This window comes from Quercus lobata, chromosome 5, assembly GCF_001633185.2.
Source record: "Quercus lobata isolate SW786 chromosome 5, ValleyOak3.0 Primary Assembly, whole genome shotgun sequence".
NCBI lineage: Eukaryota > Viridiplantae > Streptophyta > Magnoliopsida > Fagales > Fagaceae > Quercus > Quercus lobata.
In genome coordinates this window covers 48,346,948-48,367,432 of record NC_044908.1, presented here as the reverse complement: position 1 = coordinate 48,367,432, position 20,485 = coordinate 48,346,948, and the positions used below count along the sequence as shown (strand labels likewise).

The 20,485-nt window shown below is 38.1% G+C and overlaps 4 protein-coding genes and 1 non-coding gene across 6 annotated transcripts; 2 read left to right on the top strand and 3 right to left on the bottom strand.

Moving 5' to 3' along the window:
* The first annotated feature begins 3,999 nt into the window (after positions 1–3,999).
* LOC115988363 (receptor-like protein 51) lies at positions 4,000–6,142 on the top strand. The gene has a single exon (XM_031111892.1). It carries the CDS (start codon positions 4,162–4,164, stop codon positions 5,572–5,574), a length of 1,413 nt encoding a protein of 470 aa, XP_030967752.1. The 5' UTR covers positions 4,000–4,161; the 3' UTR covers positions 5,575–6,142.
* Positions 6,143–9,444: 3,302 nt separating this feature from the next.
* LOC115992975 (pentatricopeptide repeat-containing protein DOT4, chloroplastic) lies at positions 9,445–13,369 on the bottom strand. The gene is made up of 2 exons (XM_031117231.1): positions 10,292–13,369; positions 9,445–10,160 (listed from the first exon to the last, which is right to left on the bottom strand). Exon 1 carries the CDS (start codon positions 13,281–13,283, stop codon positions 10,650–10,652), a length of 2,634 nt encoding a protein of 877 aa, XP_030973091.1. The 5' UTR covers positions 13,284–13,369; the 3' UTR covers positions 9,445–10,160; positions 10,292–10,649.
* A 119-nt stretch (positions 13,370–13,488) lies between these two features.
* Positions 13,489–16,310, top strand: LOC115988980 (SAP-like protein BP-73). Of its 2 annotated transcripts, none has more exons than XM_031112624.1 (3): positions 13,489–13,694; positions 14,814–15,155; positions 15,462–16,310. In XM_031112624.1, the coding sequence occupies exons 1-3, from the start codon at positions 13,586–13,588 to the stop codon at positions 15,908–15,910; spliced, it is 900 nt and encodes a 299-aa protein (XP_030968484.1). In that variant the 5' UTR covers positions 13,489–13,585; the 3' UTR covers positions 15,911–16,310. The 2 variants fall into 2 exon arrangements, with proteins under 2 accessions (XP_030968484.1, XP_030968483.1); XM_031112623.1 differs by having other exon boundaries at positions 14,814–15,164.
* Positions 16,311–17,300: 990 nt separating this feature from the next.
* LOC115993144 (60S ribosomal protein L11-like) lies at positions 17,301–19,708 on the bottom strand. The gene is made up of 4 exons (XM_031117432.1): positions 19,598–19,708; positions 19,345–19,495; positions 19,043–19,238; positions 17,301–17,733 (listed from the first exon to the last, which is right to left on the bottom strand). Exons 1-4 carry the CDS (start codon positions 19,598–19,600, stop codon positions 17,538–17,540), a joined length of 546 nt encoding a protein of 181 aa, XP_030973292.1. The 5' UTR covers positions 19,601–19,708; the 3' UTR covers positions 17,301–17,537.
* A 59-nt stretch (positions 19,709–19,767) lies between these two features.
* On the bottom strand, positions 19,768–19,840 carry TRNAE-CUC. The gene has a single exon. It is a non-coding gene; the product is annotated as a tRNA-Glu (tRNA).
* Positions 19,841–20,485: the final 645 nt, after the last annotated feature.

Sequence of the window (20,485 nt, the reverse complement as noted above, 5' to 3'; positions counted from 1 at the left end):
GGTTAATGGTGGTACTAATGATGTTTGGAGATTTACAGGTTTTTATGGCGAGCCGGATACAAATGCAAGGGATGAGGCTTGGAATATGCTTCGCATGCTGAATTTAAAGCCACATTTACCTCGGTTATGCATGGGAGATTTTAATGAAATTCTTTTTACTAAAGAAAAGTGTGGGGGTCGGGTGCGCCCTCATAAACAAATGCAGGCTTTTAGGGATGTCTTGGATACTTGTGGTTTTGTTGATCTTGGATTTACTGGTCTTGATTTTACATGGCACGGCAATAGACATGGGCATGTAGTTTGGGAGAGATTGGATAGGGGTGTTGCTAATTATGATTGGATGGCTAAATTTCCTGCAGCTACTGTTAGGTATCTTCACTATATTGCTTTTGATCATCGGCCAATACTTCTCTTCTTTGATCCAAATGGTGAGTCTATTAGGTGGAAACGTAAACCTTTTCGCTTTAAGGAGATGTCGTTGGCTGATCAGGGTTGTAGTGATGTTGTTAAAAAGGTTTAGGAGGTTCGGCCTAGGGGCAACCTATGTATAGGGTGGTGAACAAGATTAAAAAGTGTAAACAAATGCTACATTCTTGGAGTAAGAACCATTTTGGAAGTGTGAAGGATCAGATTAAGAAGAAAAAGGAACTCTTATGGAAGGCTGAGGAGGTTTTAGCAAAGGGTGGTTCTCATGATATGGTGGTTCAATTAAAACGAGAGCTTAATGTTTTACTTGATAAAGAGAATCGTATGTGGTTTCAACGGTCAAGAGCCTTATGGTTGGTAGAGGGGGATAGAAATACAAAAAAAATTTCATGGGGTGGCTACACAACGTAAGAGAAGTAATTTTATCAAGGGGGTTCGAGATGGGGATGGTGCATGGGTTACGGATGAAAAGGTAGTGGCTGACCTTTTTGTTGATTTCTATGCTCGGCTTTTTACTTCTTCCAACCTAACAGATTTGGAGAGAATTTTAGCAGGGGTTCAATCCGTTGTTGATGATTCTATGAATGCTACCCTAACTATGCCCTATGTGTGTGAGGAGGTGGATGTTGCAATTAAACAGATGGCCCCCCTAAAGGCCTTAGGTTCGGATGGGATGCCTCCCATTTTTTATCAGAAATTTTGACTCGATATTGGAATGGAAATCTTTGATGCAGTACTCTCTTGCCTTAATTCTAGTACTTTTCTTAAGTCCATTAATCACACTTTCATTACTTTGATTCCTAAGGTAAATAACCCTGAAACTGTTGCTCAATTTAGGCTTATCAGTCTTTGTAATGTTATTTATAAAATATCGAGTAAAGTTATTGCAAATAGACTGAAACCTATCTTGAACTCTATTATTTCGGAAGCCCAAAGTGCTTTTATTGTTGATAGAGTTATTACTGACAATATATTGATTGCCTTTGAGACTTTGCATCATATGAAAACTCAATGTTCGGGCAAGATAGGTTTCATGGCCTTAAAACTTGATATGAGTAAGGCTTATGATAGAGTTGAATGGATTTTTCTAGAGAAGATCCTCTTAAAGATAGGTTTCAATGAATCGTGGGTTGCCTTGATTATGCAATGTGTGACTACAGTCTCGTACTCAATTCTGGTGAATGGTGAGCCTCAAGGTTTGATTCGTCCTTCAAGGGGTTTAAGACAAGGGGATCTTCTTTCTCCTTTTTTATTCTTATTTTGTGCGGAAGGTTTGAATGCTCTTCTTTCTCAAGCTACTTGTGATGGTGATATTCAAGGGTATTCTATTTGTAGAGTTGGGCCAAAATTTTCTCATCTTTTCTTTGCAGATGATTGCTTGTTATTTTGTAGAGCAACACCTTCAGATTGTGCTAAAATTCAGAACATTTTGGCTTGGTATGAAGCTGCCTCAAGGCAACAAGTCAATTTTGATAAGACCACTTTCTTTAGTAGGAATACTTCTGAGGAGGTTCAAGAAGAGTTAAAGGTTATGTTAGGGGTGCCTGCTATCAAGAATTATGAGAAATATCTGGGGCTTCCATCCTTTGTTGGATGTTAGAAAAAAGCCTACTTCAATCACATCAAGGAGAGGATTTGGTATCGTATGCAAGGATGGAAGGAGAAATTACTTTCTCAGGCTGGTAAGGAAATTATGATCAAGGCAGTGGTTCAATCCATCCCTACTTATTCTATAAGTGTCTTTTGTCTTCCTATTGGTTTTGCTCAAAGATATTGAACCTATGATCAGGAAGTTTTGGTGGGATTGTTCTGAAAATTCTAGGAAAATTCATTGGGTTCGATGGGAGACTCTTTGTTCCTCTAAATCTGTAGGAGGAATGGGATTTCGGGATCTTAGGATGTTCAATGATGCTATGTTGGGAAAACAAGTATGGGGTTTGTTTCATGATAGAAATTCCTTGGTGTATAAGGTTTTTCGGGCTAAATATTTTCAGTCCAGTAATATCTTTGATGCTAAGGAATCATCGAGGTGTTCCTACGCTTGGTGTAGTATTTTGTAAGCTAGAGAAGGGGTTTTAAAGGGAGCTAGGTGGAGGGTGGGTGATGGGAAAGATATTTCAATTTGGCAGCATCGTTGGCTGCCTTCAGCAAGGGGTGGATGTGTTTTATCTCTGCAACGGGATCAGTCCCTTCAGGTAGTTAGTGATCTGTTTCTACCCGGGTCCAAGAGATGGAATGAGGAGCTTATTGACTTGTATTTTTATCCTTGGGAGGCCGAAGTTATCAAATGCATACCAGTTAGTCAATTTGTCAATTTGGATACGCTGGTCTGGCCTTTGTCTTCTGATGATATTTACTCGGTTTGGAGTGCGTATAGACTATTTGTGGAGCTCAGTAGACAGAACCTGCCTAGTCCTTCGTATGTGGAGTTGGGTAAAGGGTTGTGGCATGGCATTTGGAAGCTTCGAGTGCCTCAGAAAGTTCGACATTTCTTATGGAGAGCTGTCTGAGAGGCGCTGCCTACTAAGCTGAATTTGTTCAAACGACACGTGGTGACTGATAGCCTTTGTGAGCAGTGTCGTGACTTAACTAAAGATAGTGTCCATGCTCTATGGCTGTGCGATGAGGCTAAGGCCATTTGGATGTCTGACCAGTGTTTTTCTTCTCTGCGTTCAAAGAAGTTTTCCACATTTGAAGATGTTTTTCATTTTCTATGTGGGGAGTTTTCTTCCAAGTCAGTGGAGCTCTTTGCCATGGTTGTGTAGAGTATTTGGGAGCGTCAGAATCGAGTTCGGGAGAGACAACAGGTTTGGGGTATTAATGAGGTGTGTCATCAGGCTTCTACGTTGCTAAAGGAGTTTCATGATGTCCATAAAAAAATCCCTCAGATGGCTATTCGAAGTGGGGATACTCGGTGGAAGTTGCCTGCCTCTGGTTTGTTCAAAGTTAATTTTGATGGAGCTTTGTTTGAAGAGCAGGCTTGTGCTGGTCTTGGGGTGGTTATCAAGGACTCGAAGGGGATGATCATTGGTACGTTGAGTGTTTCTGGGTTCTGTGGACATGGTGGAAGCTTTAGCTACTAGAAAAGCGGTAGTATTTGCGCAGGAGCTGTGTCTATAATCCGTGGAGGTGGAGGGTGATTCTTTGAGGGTTATCCAAGCTCTTGGTGCTGCCAAGCCTTCAAGGACTTTGTTTGGGAATATAATTACTGATATTCATCGTCTGGTATCTTATTTTAATTGTAGTTTTTGTCATGTTAAGAGAGAGGACAATAAGCTTGCTCATACCCTTGCTTGTAGAGCAATTGTATCTGCAGATTTGGATGTATGGTTAGAAGATCTATCACATGATTTAGATGATGTTTTTCAATTTGATTTGCTTTAAATAAAATTGATTTGCTTTAAATAAAATTTCTTACCTATTTCTTCAAAAAAAAAAAAAAAAACCACCGAGGAAAAAAAAACAAAAAAAACATAAAGAGAAGGAGAAAAGTGAAAAACCAAAAAAATAATGGCAAGTGGCAATATAAAAAATTGAAACAGGAAAGGAAAGGAGAGAGCTTTACAGTAAATATATGGAAATCCAAGGGTAGACAAGTACAGTCCCAACTGTCACACAAAACTAAAAAAGCTAATCTTCCTACTTTCCCAACACAAACATCAGTACATGCTCAAATCCCTCACATTCTCCTAAGCCAAACTCAGCTCACTCTCTCTCTCTCTGACACACACAACAATGTCACCTTCATCACCGCTACCACAACCATTTCCTTTACCATTCTTCTTCACTCTCCTCCTCCTCTTCTCCAACGCCGCCGCCGCCGCCACCAACACCACCACCAAAACTCACTCTCCACCTATCTCTCTCCCACCTACACCCTCACCCAAATCTTCTCCAACTCCAACCATACCCTCCCCTGAATCCTCTCCAACTCCAGCAACACCTTCTTCACCTTCACCTTCATCACCATCATCACCCTCTTCCTCTTCTTCCTCCACTCTAGACCCAAAACAACTGAGAGCCTTACAATCCCTCAACATCCCAACTTCCAAAGACCCTTGCCAACCCAAAAACAACGCCACTTTACTTTGTGACTCTTCCAAACCTTTTCGTCACCTCCTCTCTCTCACTCTCTCAAACTGTTCCTCAGACGATGTAGCTCTCTCCTTCACTGCCCTCAAATCTCTCTCTTCTCTTCACTCTCTCTCCTTCCTCAACTGTCCCATCTCCCCCATTCGCTTTCCCTCTGACCTTTCTTCCTCTCTCCACTCCTTCACTTGCATCAAGTCCCTCAAAAGACTCACTGGTGTCTGGCTCTCTCGCCTCCAAAACCTCACTGACCTCACTATCTCTTCCACTATCATCAGTGCCTCTGGCCCTTTTGTCATTCTCGGCAACATGAAGAAACTCACTTCCATTACCATCTCACACGCCAATCTCACCGGTTACATTCCAAAACACTTGAATCTGAACTTTACCCACATCGATCTTTCAGCTAATAAGCTCAGAGGAAAGATACCCACTTCGGTTACACTACTTGAAAACCTCGAGTCTTTAAATCTTTCATCGAATGCGCTTGATGGTGAAATACCCACTTCGTTTGGGGACTTGATTTCGCTGAAGAACGTGTCTTTAGCATCTAACTCGTTATCAGGTTCGATCCCAGACTCGATGTCAGCTATACCAGGTTTGGTTCATGTTGATCTGAGCTCAAACCAGTTCAATGGGACTATTCCGAGGTTTCTCTCTGAGTTGAAGAGCTTGAAGTACTTGAATCTAGCAAACAACGAGTTTCAAGGGGTAATGCCTTTCAATGGGAGTTTCATTAAGAGGTTGGCTGTGTTTAAGGTTGGTGGGAACACTAACTTGTGCTATAACCATTCGGTTCTGTCATCAAAGTTGAAGCTTGGGATTGCGCCTTGTGATAAGCATGGGTTGCCTATGTCACCACCGGCCTCTAAGGCGGATTCTTCAGCAGATGAAAGTAGCAGTGATTCGGATTATGATGAGAGTGATGGGAGTGATTCAAGTAACAAGAAGGAGCATCATCATGGACCAAGTAAGGTTGTTCTTGGTGTGGCAATTGGGCTTTCTTCTATAGTCTTTCTTATTGTTTTCCTAGTTCTTCTCTCAAAATGGTGTCGTTAAAGAAAGGAGAAGAACCATTTTTTGCTTTTTTGCTTTTTTTTTTTTTTTATAATTTTATTTTTTGGTTACTTATTAGATTAGGGAAATATTGGTTGTTAGAGTCCTAGAGATGAGTTTGATTCATTTATTATACACTTTAATGATGAAGAAGAGTAGGTGCAACGGTAAAAAAACAAAAAACAAAAAAAAAGGAGAGAGCAATCATTGAATTGGTGTGTTATTTTTTTTGCTGATGTGATCATTTGATGGGGGAAAAAGAGTAGTGGGGTTTCAATTTGTCTGATAGGTGTATTCACTTGGTTGCATTATTAATGTGCCATAGAGGGGAAAGTCGTTGGTGTTTTATTCCTGAGTATGTACTTTTTTCTTGAGCTACACGCATTTACCTTTCCACACTTATATATTAATCAGCTACTCAATTCATCCTTATGTGCTTAAATTGTGTTGGTTTGTTGTCCATTTACTCTTTCTTTAGTACAGTGAAGCCATACTTTAGTATTACAGTGATTTTCATTTATATTGTTGGTATCGATTAAGTCTATGATAATAGAATGAGGGTGTTCAGGTATTTTTTTTTTTCTTTTTTCCCCAGTATATTTATGTAGTCAAAGGAAATTCCATGAGGAGGTCTTCATGGCTGTTATGAGCGCCCGTGTGCTACAAGCCTAAAACAATGATTCACAATATTTTAGGCTCTAGATTTGTAATTTAGGAACTTTCACCTGTACAGCTGTACTAGGTATTTATTGCTAATATTAGCACACAAAAAAAAAGGTATTTATTGCTAATACAGTAATTTACGTTTGCGTCCCAGTATATTTGGAAGTTGAGAGAGAGAGAGAGAGAGAGAGAAGAGGGTAGAAAGGGAATGATCTCCCTTCCCCTGTTTGAATGTTTTAGGGTTCGTTTGGTAGAACATTTTAGTAATATGTTTTCAGTTTTTAAATAATATTACATGCATTTTTACACATTTTTTTACCAATATGTATTTCAAAAAAATTCAAACAATGTTACTCAAACTACTCTATCAAACGAGCCTTTAACTTTTAAAATTAAGTATGTTTAAAAATTAAGTAAGAGGAGGGGAATAGATATCCCTCCCATTTGTTTAGATGCTTTAAAAATTTAAATGAGATTAAGGAGAAATGATCAAACATCATATAAATTTAGAAAAAATTTTAGGTACTTTTGGAGTACAAAAATATGGTACTCCCTCTTCTTATATTCATAGTGGGTCTCATCATGAATTTAATGAGTTGACCACATCATGAATGTGAGAGGAAGGAGTACCATTATCTGTGCTCGTACTCTCTGTGCTCCAGAAGTACCTAAAAATTACTCATAAATTTGACAATGTAGAGGCTACAAGGGAGAAGGAGATTGAAAGGGAAGGATTATTGCTTACCCTTTTTGAATATTTTGAAAATTAAGTAGGAGGAGGGGAATTGATATCTCTTCCATTTGTTTGCATGTTTTAAAAATTAAAATGGGATTGAGAGGAAATGATAAGACATCATATAAATTGACAATAATATCCATCTTTTGTTCAATTTAAAGAAATATATATAAATTGGCATTAATTGGGTAAATTTGACATTTTTTTTTAATTGTTAATTTTTAATATTAGTGGAATCGCTTCTTTCCTTCTCCAAATACTTCCAATTTGTAGAAATTAAAAATGAGAGATTTGAAATGAACCCTTTCCCTCTTCCATTTATTATTAATATTATTATCATTTTTAAAAAATTCCAAAGAAAATAATTAAATACCTTCTGTTCCATTCCCTCTACTCATCTCTCATTCCTCTCTATCTAAAAATTCATGGCCTTTCCCTTTTATAGGTGAACAAATCATTACAAGAAAATTGCAATTATTTTAGGTGACGGTGATAAATAGGATGACTTTTTTTTTTAATTGGTGATATAGGAGGATAATTTTCTGTCACACACACTCCATTAAAACAAATTATACTTATATATGTACGACCCTGAATAGACAATGAACAAGCTGGAGATGGTTGATGAGTTGTAAAATGGAGAATGACAATAGATGTCTCTGACCCAACTAACCATGTTCTCAATGTAAATGTTATTAGATGGTTAATTCAAGTTCTCTCTCCTTTCTTGATGAGAATCTGAAATGTATTGTGATTTTGACTGGACCATATGAATTCAATGGTTAATTCAAGTTCTCTCTCCTTTCTTGATGAAAATCTGAAATGTATAGTGATTTTGACTGGACCGTATGAATCAATTGTTAGAACCATAAACCTACCAGCTTCTTTAACTGTCTTCTTTTTATTCTTTGCCATTTTCTTGATTTCCTCTTTGCTTTTCTTTCTTTGTTTTCCATAGCTTTGAGTTTCAGCCTCTATTCAAATATTCTCACCACCTCCAAATCCTACACTGCCTGTGCATTGTGGCATCTGTTTTGAGCAGGTACTGGAAACCTGATATATCCAGGCCCTGTAAACCTTTTCCCTGCATCATTATGTCCATCCAACAGAATGCTCTTCTTGCTTGTCTTTTCTGTCCTTTCCTGGTGATAGAATGTTTGAGATGGCTAAAAGCTTGGAATAACAACAGAGATTAGAAGATAGGGATTTTCTCATCAGCCCTTCGACCACAACACAATCTATATATTCTTAGAAGATTCTAATTTCAGATCTAAAATAGTGCACCAACAAGGGATTGTTTTTGTGTTAGCTGACTCAACAATCAGAATTAAGCTTGCATTTTTGGTTTGTATCTGGGAAGTACTTTTACCATTTCAAATTGCTTTAAATACCCCCCCCCCCCCCCCCCCCCAAAAAAAAACAAAAAAAACTTCCACGCTATTTTACAGGACTTGGCATAAAACTAAGCAAATCTTAGGGTGATTAGATTGTACTAAGATTTCAAAATGAAATTCCACAAACTAACATGATGCTGCCTCAACCCTCAACTGGACCAAATGTGCTTGTGGATAAATCTTCCTAGACAGAATGTACATAATTTAGTGCATCACTTAAAAGGTACGTCATGAATTGCTATCTACTCAACACCCTTGCGCTGGACTCTTTTAACATGGCAAGCTGTTTTATGTACTCATGTGTCAATGCCATAATTAGAGGCAGCTGTTTTTGCATTATGCATTTTGCTATTTGGACTCGCCACATAGGCGCAGTCATGAATGGCATCTCAGCAGCAATATGAAAGCTGAACCTAATTTACAATAAACATATATCTTGTCCCAATGTTAATAAATCATATACCGTCCTCACAGAAAGATGACTTAAAAAAGTTGATAGAAAGGGAAAATAATAATTTATGGCAAAAATTTACAAGAGAAAATTTATGAACACTATTTTTGTCATAATCATTACATGGCTGATTGAAGTTTATGTGAAAGTGATAAACAGATGTTCGTAGTCTCTTATGTCAATGTTGTGGCAAAAGTGCAAAAGTTGTAGGCAAAAAAGAACTCATTTAAAAAAGAAAACTAAAGCAAAAAAGAACTCATTTAAAAACGAAAAAAAAAAAAATTCTACAGTTTGTGTGTGTTCTACTTATTCCTATGGTAGTAATCATTACTCCAATAGCTCCAAAGTTCGCCCACCAGGAATAAGCTCATGGAGGACTGGTGAACTAATAATTGTAATTTATCAACATGAGGAAATAATCGTGGCCAAAAAAATAACTACAAAGAAGATATGAGAGTAAAAGCCACGGAGCACTACAGTGAAGTGAATGTCTAGAATATCATCCACAAGTGCATCATAAAAGTTTATAGGAGAGCTTGTTTTTCTCAAATTGCTTTAATCTCAATGTCATTGTGATGGTACACAACAATTTTGTGAAATCGTAGTATTATGTTTCTATGATTCTATCACACTTGCAAGTCTAAACATATTTAACTTATGCTTGTTTCTAAGTGCAAAAGAAAGTTGTCTTTTGCATTGTGAAGAATACAATACAAGACCACTGTCTTACAACCACACCAGAGAGCTGTGCAGCACATAAAACATGTCAAAGTGGTCCAAACCTTATACTATATTAAAACAACGAAAATATAACCATACAATATAAAATTGTCTGAACCCTGGAATATTAGATCTTATCGTACATATTCAAGGACTGGCCCATCACATTGACCTGTCTGCTGTCTGCGTTGGTGGGCCTGCAATGCTTAGCAGTTTCCCAAGGCTTGTGATGGACAAGAGCAGTAAGAAAAGTGAGAAAAGAAGCAAGTGGAAGGCAAATTACTAAAAGATGCCTTTAGAGACAATACAAGAATGATTCCAAGTGAACTGTTTACATGGGCCTTCCTATGATAATAAATCATATGCAGAAAGTTTCGTGCTTTTATCAGTGTTAAAACGTCATTTTCTACATCCTAGAAGATTTTTCAGGACTCCTCCAAAGTTGGTAGTACCTACTTTGGAAATCTTTTATGCAGCTCCACATTTAATAATTCCCATCCTTCCAATTATAAAGATGGGGAATTCAATTTTTTTCAACTCCCCAGCAGGGAAAAAGAATTCCTAAGGACACAATCAACGCTTTCTTCCAGAGAGATCGATCATCCTCGCTTTGGTAATGGTACCCCTGTCAAGAATGGAGAAAATATTTATGAATACAAATCAGAGATTAGCATTAATGACAAACTGTTTATTTTCATATGAACTAAATATTATGCCTCCAAAGGTCTACTGAGACAGGAAAATGCTGCTACTTACAATGCAAGACAAAACCTGCATGTTGACCATATACAAAGCCATCAAAAGAAGGATTCTTCAAGAAAATTCCATTCACGCGAGACATCGTGATTCATAAACTCCTCCAGGCTGTAAAGAGACATATAGGGAGCCTCTATGTAGAAGTGCAATCACAATGTTTGAACTGTGAATTATGTCTTTGTTTAAGTGACCCAATATGTATAAGAGATCTTAACCATAAGTCCTCATCCAAGCATGTTTGTCTCAGTCAACAAACCATTTTACAACAACTTATGAATCATTTCTTAAGAATCAACTTGATTTGCAACTCTTTTAAGATAATAACTCCTTTACATTCAAACCCCTACTCACCCTTGATTCACCAGAAACCTCTGCAAGAACAGTTGCCATCCTTGAAAAGGTGAAAGCGATTGGAATCTCTCAAGACAATCTCCCTGCTAGCTGACTTTGACATGAACTTGGCCATCTCATGACAATCACCACATACTCTCAGATTCTTGGTCACACGTATGGTTTTGCCATAAGGCAGGCTCAATATTCCAAAAGCCATGGCTAACTTTTCACTGTGCCCACAGAGAGCCACTTCCTTCTCCATATCATCTGCATTAATCAAAGCATATCTTGTCTTAGGAAAGTAACCTTCTTCCCTCATCTCCATTCTTAATCTCTTCAATAGTGACTCTATCTTCTTGGTTTGTGGGTGTGAACTATCACCAGCCACAAATACATAAACTTTGCCTCTGATCTCTATCCAGCTACACCCTGGGTTCTTTTTCAATCCTCGCCGACCAATCTTCTCCCGCAAAATTTTAACTTTTTCCCACTTCTCTGCCTCAGCATAGATATTCGCTAAAAGTACATAATATCCTGTGTTCTCTGGCTCCAGTTCAAAAACACGTTCTGAGACTTTCTCTGCTAGTTTTACATCATGGTGGATCCTGCACCCACAGAGCAAGGCACCCCAAATTGTGGCATCTGGTTTAATTGGCATCGTTTCAATGAATTTATATGCCTTCGATAGCTTCCCAACGCGAGCAAGAAGATCCACCATACAAGCATAATGCTCCAACTTGGGCTCAAAATTGCATTCATTTCTCATTATATGAAAAAACCTCCATCCTTCAGAAAGTAATCCAGAATGACTGCATGCATAAAGTATAGAAATGAAGGTAACTTCATCAGGCTCAACACCTTCATTTCTCATTGCATTAAAGGTAGCAATAGCTTCACTTCCAAACCCGTGCATGCCATATCCAGCAATCATTACTGTCCATGAGATAAGATCCTTTGAAGGAGTCATGTCAAAGAGTAAACGTGCAAGAACTAGCACCCCACACTTCACATACATGTCAACAAGTGCATTGCTAACATAATGATCTGAAAAAAATCCATTTCTCAATACGTATCCATGAATCTCTCGTCCTCTTTCTAGAGCTGCTAAGCTGGCACAGGCTGGAAGGATACAGGCCATTGTTATGCTGTTGGGTTTTATTACTCGTTGCATCTCAACAAACAAATTAAGAGCTTCATTGGGAAGACAGTTCTTTGAGTAGCCCCCAATCATGGTATTCCATGAGATAATATCCTTTACTTGCATCTGAGAAAAAATAGAGTAAGCATCTTCCATGCTTCCACATTTTGCATACATATCCATGAGAGCATTAGAGACAAACAAACTAGAGTCCATTTTCTTTTCCTGTATATAAGTGTGTACATCCCTGCCACTCTCCAAAGAGCCATTACAAGCACAAGCATGAAGGACGCTTGTGATCGTAAAAAGATCAGGGCTAACACCTTTCCTTTCCATTTCACTGAATAATCTTATTGCCCCATCAGATAAACCTTCTCGGACAAAACCTGCCATCATTGAAGTCCACGACACTACACTTCTTTTGCCCATCTTCTCAAAAACTTGAGTTGCAGCATCCAAATCACCACATTTTGAATACATGTCCAGCAAAGTATTGTTGAACATGAGTTCTCCATCAAAAAAAGATTTTATTGCAAAAGCATGAACTGCTCTACCGACCAAAAGAGTTCCAATACTTGCACAAGCCACATGAACATTCACTATTGTCGCCAAATCTACGTCAACACCCAAACATAGCATCTCTTTGAAAAACTCAATTCCCCTCTTTGCAAGACCATTCAATGCATACCCACTTATCATAGAATTCCAAGATATAACATCTCGATCAGCCAATTCATCGAACAACTTTTGTGCGCTCTCAACTCTTCCACACTTGAAGTAGAAAGCAATCAGAGAATTCACAACTGTGTTATAACAACCAAAACCCAATCTCAACAAATACCCATGAACCTGTTGGCCACCTTCTATATTTCCTAAGGCCGCAAAGCACTTTAAAACACTAGAAAATGTATGAGAATTCACTTCAATACCCAACTCCTGCATCTTCATGAACAAACATATACTTTCCCCAAAATCACCAATCTTTGAGTACTCATTTATCATAAGATTCCAAAGAAAGACCTTTTCATTAGCAACCTTATCGAAAACCCGCCTCCCTTCTCTCAAATCCCCACACTTCACATACATAAATACAAGTTTTGAACCCAAAACTCCATCAACCACTAACCCATTAGAACATATCATCGAGTGAACCTTTCTACCGTCTTCTAGCGATTTAAGTTCAGCACACAGCTGCAAAACTGAACAATATGTATTGGTCTCAAGCTCGGATTTTTGAGACACACTAAGCAATTTCATGGCGTTTTTCAAGTTACCCGCTTCATAGAATTTACAAATTTTGGCATCTACATCTGTAACTTCATGAATGGTGGTTTTGGTGAGTGAGGCCGAGGCACGGGTTGTAGTACAAGAACCATACCAACTTGTAGACGATAGAGTGGTTGTTGAAAATGGTTTACAGAAAATGAAACCATTTTGGGACATGACACGGTTTTCTTTAGGATTATTATGGTTAGGGAGAGAAACCCAGAAGATTGGTGTGGTATTGGCTGTGATCAACATTTTCAGCTATGTCCCTGAAATTTGAGGAGCGCGAGAAATTCTCAACTAGGAAAAAAAAACCAACAATTTAAGTGCATGACATGAAGCTCACAGGCTTATAATCAAGCCATGAAAGTGTTGTGCACGTGCACATCACGCGCTTTTGAAAGATGTGGACCAGCTCTTTCTAGTAAAACAAAAAACAAAAACAAAACCCCCAAAAAAAAAGAAAAGAAGGGAAAGGTACTATAGGAGAAAGTATATGTGAATTTGATTAGCATAATCCATTTGCATATTCATAATCTCAGATTTTACAGAAAAATATGAATGCAGTGGTATTTGTGCATTCTTACTCTACCCTTGTTCAATTTCCCTTTTTTCTTTCATTCAGCAGGCAATCCAGGCTGGGAAAACGCATTTCCTCTCTCAAAGGTATCAAATTTTGAAAACCCGCATCCTGTTTTCCCATTCCCAAATACAAACCCCCCTCCCCCACCCCCCTTTGTCCTTAATTTTTTTTTTTTTTTAATGGATGAGATATTGTTGTATTTGTATTGTACTGTGGTTGAGATTTGTAGCACTGCGTTGCTGTCTTTATGCTTAGTTATTGGTTTTTGTGATTGAATTGTAGTAATTATGAGGAATCTGTGTTGGGTTTTGATGATTTGGAGTGTGCCAATACCTTTGTTGTTACACTGTGCTGTGTTCAAAAGGAACATTTAGCCTAAACTTAAATTGTTGTTAGAACAAGTAGTAATTCAAGTAGATATGATAAATTTAGCTTCTTATTTTTTGAGTGAATAATAATGGCTGCCTGGTTCCAAGGCTACCAGGCAATTAGTCCTAACCTCAATCTGTCTACTTTTACTCTGACATTTCATTTTCACCTGGATGTCCAACCCCAAAATTAAAAATCTGTGTTTTTAAACTGCTTAAGTCTATTTTGTTTTTTTTTTGGGGGGGGGGGGGGGGTGTGGGGGGAAGAAGTTTCTAGGATGTCTCGAGTCAAGATATAATTTGACATCTGAAAAAGTGCAGCACTTATGCAGCTCCTCTATTGAAGTGCTTGTGCTGCTTGGTTTTGAGAGAAGTTGCAATATGCAATTACTGTGATCTTGGAATGTCATCATAGAATGCAATTACTCTTATTTTTATTTGCATATAGACATTAAATTCTTCTTGAACGAGTTGTTGTTTGTATGCTTCTAATTGACTGTATCTGAGTCTGTCATTCCCTTTTTATTAGCTTACAGCCTTAAACTGAATATTGGATATCATATATATAGTGTGCGTTTGGCTTCAGCTTAAAAAGCCAACTTATTTTACTATTCAGCTTATTTTTACTACTATTCATGGGCCTCATTACACTTTTTGGTACTATTTATCGATCTCACTGTTTATTTCAGCTAACTTTTACCTTTATCTATAGTACTTTTTGTAAAAAATTTCAATTTCAGCAAAATAAACGGATCCCAAACAGACCCATAATGGTTTTTTTTGTAACTATAGACTGAAAGATCATTTTTTGATGCAGCTTCTTAAATTTGGCAGAGACTGCAGATGGGCCTTCACTCTTTGACTCCCAAAATGATTTTTGTCGGTTAACTGTTTCAAGCATAAGATCTGATGAAAATGGAAGACGCAGTTCTCCCTGGAGAAGTTCTGCCTCAAGAAGAACATCAGAGGATGACAATGAGACACCTCAATCATCCAATGGTGAAAAATCCAACTCGTCTAACCAGGAAGAGATCATTGCTATGTTCCGACGAATTCAATCCGCAATCTCGAAGGATGACTCTGTAAAAACTAAGAGAAATTCCAACTTGTCTGAGGATAAGACCTCACCTGAATCAATTCTGGAGATTCTTCGCAAATCAAGAAAGCAAGTGAAAGGTGATGCTGATAGATGTCACATTTGCTGCTGTTGTGAAATTGTTAAGTTTTGACAAGATATACTGATATCGTAGGGAAACTTGAAGCTGAAATCTTCTTTAATTTTTTTTTAATTTCATTGGCATGCAAGAAAAAAGGACAAGCTTGAAGAACACATAAAACTTGTTATTGAAAAATCACATCTCACTTTCTGAGCAAGAAAATTAACCAAGTGTCAGTGTTGTATGCAACAATTAGTTTTTTATATAATTATAAAATCTCCTACAAATCTCCTATTATGTAATTCAGACTCTCTTGTTATTGTAGATAAAACTTCGAACAAGGAAGGTTATAAGGTGTTGACAAGAAGAAGAGGTGTGGCTAAGAAAAAAGAACAGGTACAGAAAAGTCCTCTAGTAGGAAACTTAAAACCAACCCGGCTGCCATCTAAGTTTGTGAAGAGATCGCCAATACCATCTCCATCAACCCCTAGAGAAAGGATACCTGAGTTGAATAATGAAGCATACTTAAAGCCAACCCGGCTGCCATCTAAGTTTGTTAAGAGATCACCAATACCATCTCCATCAACCCCAAGAGAAAGGATACTTGAGTTGAATAATGAAGCATCACAGGCTAGTGCTGGAAGAAAGGAGTTAAAGTTGCCGAGAATAGAGGAAATGAAACTAACTGAACTTAAGGATCTGGCAAAGTCTAGAGGATTTAAGGGTTACTCGAAACTGAAGAAGAGTGAGCTCATAGAATTACTAAGGTCCTAAAAGAATATGAAGTGTTCCTGAGATGAGAAAACATAGAACCAGGAGGTTTGAAGTTATAAAGGAATCACAAAAGAAGCTGATCTTCCAATTTTTCATGTGGTTTGTCATTGAAGGTCCATCTCTTTTGGTGCTAGTGTCCTGTTTTCATTTTCATGTTTGGTTGTTTGCTTCAAATGTGTTCGACAGCTCTAATTTTCATGACATGTAAATTTTAGCTACATGAACAGATTCTATTTAATTGAATCCTCATGCAGTTAAAACAGCATTATGTGCAAGGTGTCAAACACCTCCCCTCCCCCAAATTTTGATAGATGTAAGTATTGCGTAATTCTGATAAACTTGAACAATTTCTACAGTTTTCACTTGTTTAATACGAACTTTTATGATGCAACTTTCAAGATGTTTATTCTCTCCTGCATTATGTGATTGCTCTTTGTTGAAGACTTCAGATCTTAGCAATGTTAGTAAAAATAGAGTGAACATCACCACTAAAATTTATGTGGTTTGACAGTGTGCCTACATCCATAGTAGTGAGCAGCAGAAAAAATTCACTATCAGAAGTGAATGGTTTACAATGATTTTTATATGCCTCTAAAGAAACCCTAACACGGTGATGGTGTATTAAAATTTTCCAATATACCCTTACCATACTGAGGAGGGCCTTCACCCCTCACCAGTCACCACCACCCATGAGACGAGACCAATGTTACTTCTCATTCAGAATATATGAGCCACTATCTCTAACACTCTTTGAGCAACATGGTAAGCAAATAGATGTTGGCGGCTGGTTTCTGAATTTAATTTGATTGTAGGCCATAAAACGTTGCTAGCTATAGCTATATTGCATGGGGCACATATTTCATGATTTTATATATTGGATCTGGAATACGTATGGATTTGAGATGAGGACAATTGTCTTAATACTTCTGAGGTCAATAACATTGTCTACCAAATGCCGTGTCAACAACAAACATACCAGCCTGCCTCAGCCAATTAACTAGTAGAATCCCAATTTTTCCAAAAATGGGCCAAACTAGTGGCAAAAACCCAATCTCATCTGCCATAATTGAGCAGGCGTATAAAATGATTGAGTAACCAGTCATACGAAGCAGAAGCGAACTATTAGATGTGTCAATTTCTCAGATTCAATCTTTTGGAAGGCAAAAACATCAACAAATTTTTCTCACGACAGTAAGAGTTTCTTGGAAGGGAGGTTATGAGTGATAATTATGATGTCAACAACCTTCAGAAAGCCTCTCTCGATTCAACAAAAATTCTAAGTAGTTTTCGCAGGGGAATCATAGCAACAGTAGGGATCCACTCAAAAAGATGATGTGTAGATGATGAAGCATCAGGTGAACAAAACAAATACAAGGCAGTACAAGACCCAACCAGCAATGCAATTCATATTGAACCAAAATTGGAGGAATAGAGAGCAGAAGCAGAAATGATATCAAACTCCCATATATTAAAACATCAAGAGTTAAAAAAATAAATCACTGGAAAGTACTTAAACTAATGTAACTCATAATCTCTTAAGACAAAATATAAATCCTGGTAAAGAAACCAAAGGAAGGTAACAGCTCGCCAAAACTTTAATTTATCCAAGGCTATAAAGGAGATCTCTCTAAGATATGTTTTGGGACTTGTTAAGGATCACCCCTTCATATTTCATCTGGAACCACTTCATTGCATCTTCCTTGGTAACTCTGTGCTGAATTCCAACACGGGACTTGCATCTACGACGACGACCCACACGGTATCCTGCTCTCTCCAAAACAACAAAAAAGTCCATACCATAGATACCAGTTGAAGGGTCATACCTGAGGAGAGAAAAAAAAACAGTTAGTATTTCTAACATTACAAGTCAAACTGCTCTTTCATATATAATATTGATGAGGTTAGCCTAAGGCCTTCCTGATAGGAAAAACATGAAATCCCTCGCCTTCTCAACCATAACAGCCCAGCAGAAGAACAAACTCACATCTAGTTTACACGTGGGAAATGCCATATGTTAATAAATATAAAACAAATCCACAACACGAACATGTTAACAATATAATGCATGCCATCAGAACAACAAAATTTTATAAAATGCAGGAACCCAAGAGGCTTCAATGAACTGTAGAATTTATGGACTTAATGTGACTCAAACTTAGGTACCCATCTCTACCAAACTAAATATTTTTCAGCAGGATGATAGTTCCTTGGTAACATCAAAATACAAATTAAAGCAGTAAAAGTCCACCCGGTTTTATTGGACATGAACTTTAACCTGAAAAGTTGCAATAATAAACTAAAATATCAATTCAATCAAAACTGGAACTCATCTAAGCAAAGCACAGAAAGTTGTAAAAAATAAAAAAAAGAGGGGGGGGGGGGGGGGGGGGGGGAATCCTAAATGAAGAGGAATGATAAGTACAATATTGATTTTTTTTTTTTAAGTAATTCAAGGCTAATATCATTAGGATCAAAGATGTTAGAACTAGATTAGCAGTGGCAGACCATGGGTCAAAATGATCTTCACATTGGATGATTAGATTTGACTGTTCAGTCTTCAGAGACAATGAAATTGTGAATATAGAATGTGGGGGGAACAGAAAAAGAAAAGACGCACATCCGAATTCAAGGTACCAACACTACCCGTACCGATAAACTACAATACTTGTAATAAGAGTCACAACTCTACCCCGGGGATATGTCTATGGTTTAGACTAGGCTTATTCTCTATAAATACTCACAACAGGCTAAATGTAAAAGAAAAACTATAAATTTATTTAGTAACGATGTAGCCTAGTAAGACTTACTACTAGCTAAGCCCTCACGCAGAGCCACGATAATCTTTGCTTCTAGTCTCTATTCCTCTTTCACATCCTTCACTTTCAACAATTCTAATATAACTAATCCATACCCCACACCCCAAAAACCTTATGCTAGCTTGCTTTCTACCATTTGCAATATCCCTGCTGATGCATTTAACCAATGGCCCAATAGCTAAAGTAAACAAATAACAACATCAATACTACCCTCATTATTACACAAGCAAATTTAACATAATTGTGCACAAACATAAACAAATTTATATGCAAATGTAAATGCAATTAAATGTTACTCAGAAAGCAATAAACTGACTTGATTCCGAGATCGATGTGCTCCTGAATACCGAATCCGAAGCAGCCAGTATCGCTAAAGTTTCTCCTCAAAAGCTCGTACTCCTTGACCTTGAGGCCACTCTCCAGAAGCTGCATTGCCTTCTCGCCCCTCACCGTCACGTAGCACGCAATCTTTTCATTACGCCTAATCCCGAACGACCTAACCGTGTACCTAGCTGTTACATTCAATCACAAAACCAATCAATCAAATCAAGAATTCACAAATCAAGACAGAAGAAAGAGAGAGAGAGAGAGAGAGAAGGGATTGAGAATCGTTGGTACCTTTGGAGAAGACAGGGTTTTGGCCACTGAGTTGCTCCAACACCTTGGCGGCTCTGGTGAGACGATCACCGCTCTCACCAACGGAGATGTTGAGGACGAGCTTCTGGACCTTGATCTCCCTCATTGGGTTGCTTAGTTTCTTCTCCGAAGCCTTCAAAATCCAAAACCCAACACATTCAAAAACTAAATCATTACATTAAAAAAAAAAAAAAAAAAGCAATAAAATTGATAACCGAGAGAGAGAGAGAGGCACCATTGTTGTGTGGATGTGGAGGAGCAGAGTACTGAGGCGAAATGGCTGACCGAGAGAGAGATATATTTGAGGGTATAATAGGAGTAGGGTTTGCTTAGAGCTAGGGTTTTGGTGTTGGTTGTGTCAAATTACGATACTGCCCCTAAATTTTACAAATTAAAAAGGCAAATTTCCGTTGCCGGGACTTGAACCCGGGTCACCCGGGTGAGAGCCGGGCATCCTAACCAACTAGACTACAACGGATTATTGAGGAATACCTACCACAATATAATTTATAAAACCAATACATGCACTTTCTGCCAATACTAGCCCAATTACTATGGCCAAGGTTGCCATGCATGGTAAGTTTGTGACTAGAGGTGTCCACAGGTCAGTCTAAGTCAGGTTTATGCCCAACCTGCAACCAATCTAACCAAATCAAGTGAAATTTTTTCAAACCCACTGCCAACCAATGAAGGAGTCAAGTTGAATTGGTTAGATATGCATCGGGTTTTGGTCGAAATCAAGGAGGAGATCTGGTCGGTATTCCACCAGAAGCGGTCGAAATTCGGCCATATGTGACCAAAATCCTCTAGATCTAGAGAGATCTTGACATGATCTCACAAGATCTACACAATTTAGAGAGATCTAGTCAGCTTGGGCTAGTGAGTCGGTCTAGCAAATGAGTTGGATAGCCTTATGTATGGCACCGAGGTCCCAAGACCCAATTGGGCCCTGGGTTCAAGCCTAATGGCACGACCCCATTACTTTAAATTCTGCTTGAAACTACCTTCATAAACTACGAGTTTTGAGCCTCGACCCCTAACAGATGCTCGGCATAAATTTCCTAAACAAACAATGAAACCTTGTCCGGACGTACCATAGGATGCTCAGCAGTTCAGGAAACAT

Bases quoted from the DNA above. Each gene is read 5' to 3' on its own strand.
- LOC115992975 (XM_031117231.1), bottom strand. From the start codon at position 13,283: ATGTTGATCACAGCCAATACCACACCAATCTTCTGGGTTTCTCTCCCT.
- LOC115988980 (XM_031112623.1), top strand. From the start codon at position 13,586: ATGAATGCAGTGGTATTTGTGCATTCTTACTCTACCCTTGTTCAATTT. The intron at 13,695-14,813 runs GTATCAAATTTT...TAAATTTGGCAG, and splicing joins ACGCATTTCCTCTCTCAAAG to AGACTGCAGATGGGCCTTCA. The intron at 15,165-15,461 runs ATAGATGTCACA...TTGTTATTGTAG, and splicing joins GCAAGTGAAAGGTGATGCTG to ATAAAACTTCGAACAAGGAA.
- LOC115988363 (XM_031111892.1), top strand. From the start codon at position 4,162: ATGTCACCTTCATCACCGCTACCACAACCATTTCCTTTACCATTCTTC.
- LOC115993144 (XM_031117432.1), bottom strand. The intron at 19,239-19,344 runs GTACCAACGATT...TGAATGTAACAG, and splicing joins AAACCCTGTCTTCTCCAAAG to CTAGGTACACGGTTAGGTCG. The intron at 17,734-19,042 runs GTCAGTTTATTG...TTCTCTCCTCAG, and splicing joins CACATCGATCTCGGAATCAA to GTATGACCCTTCAACTGGTA.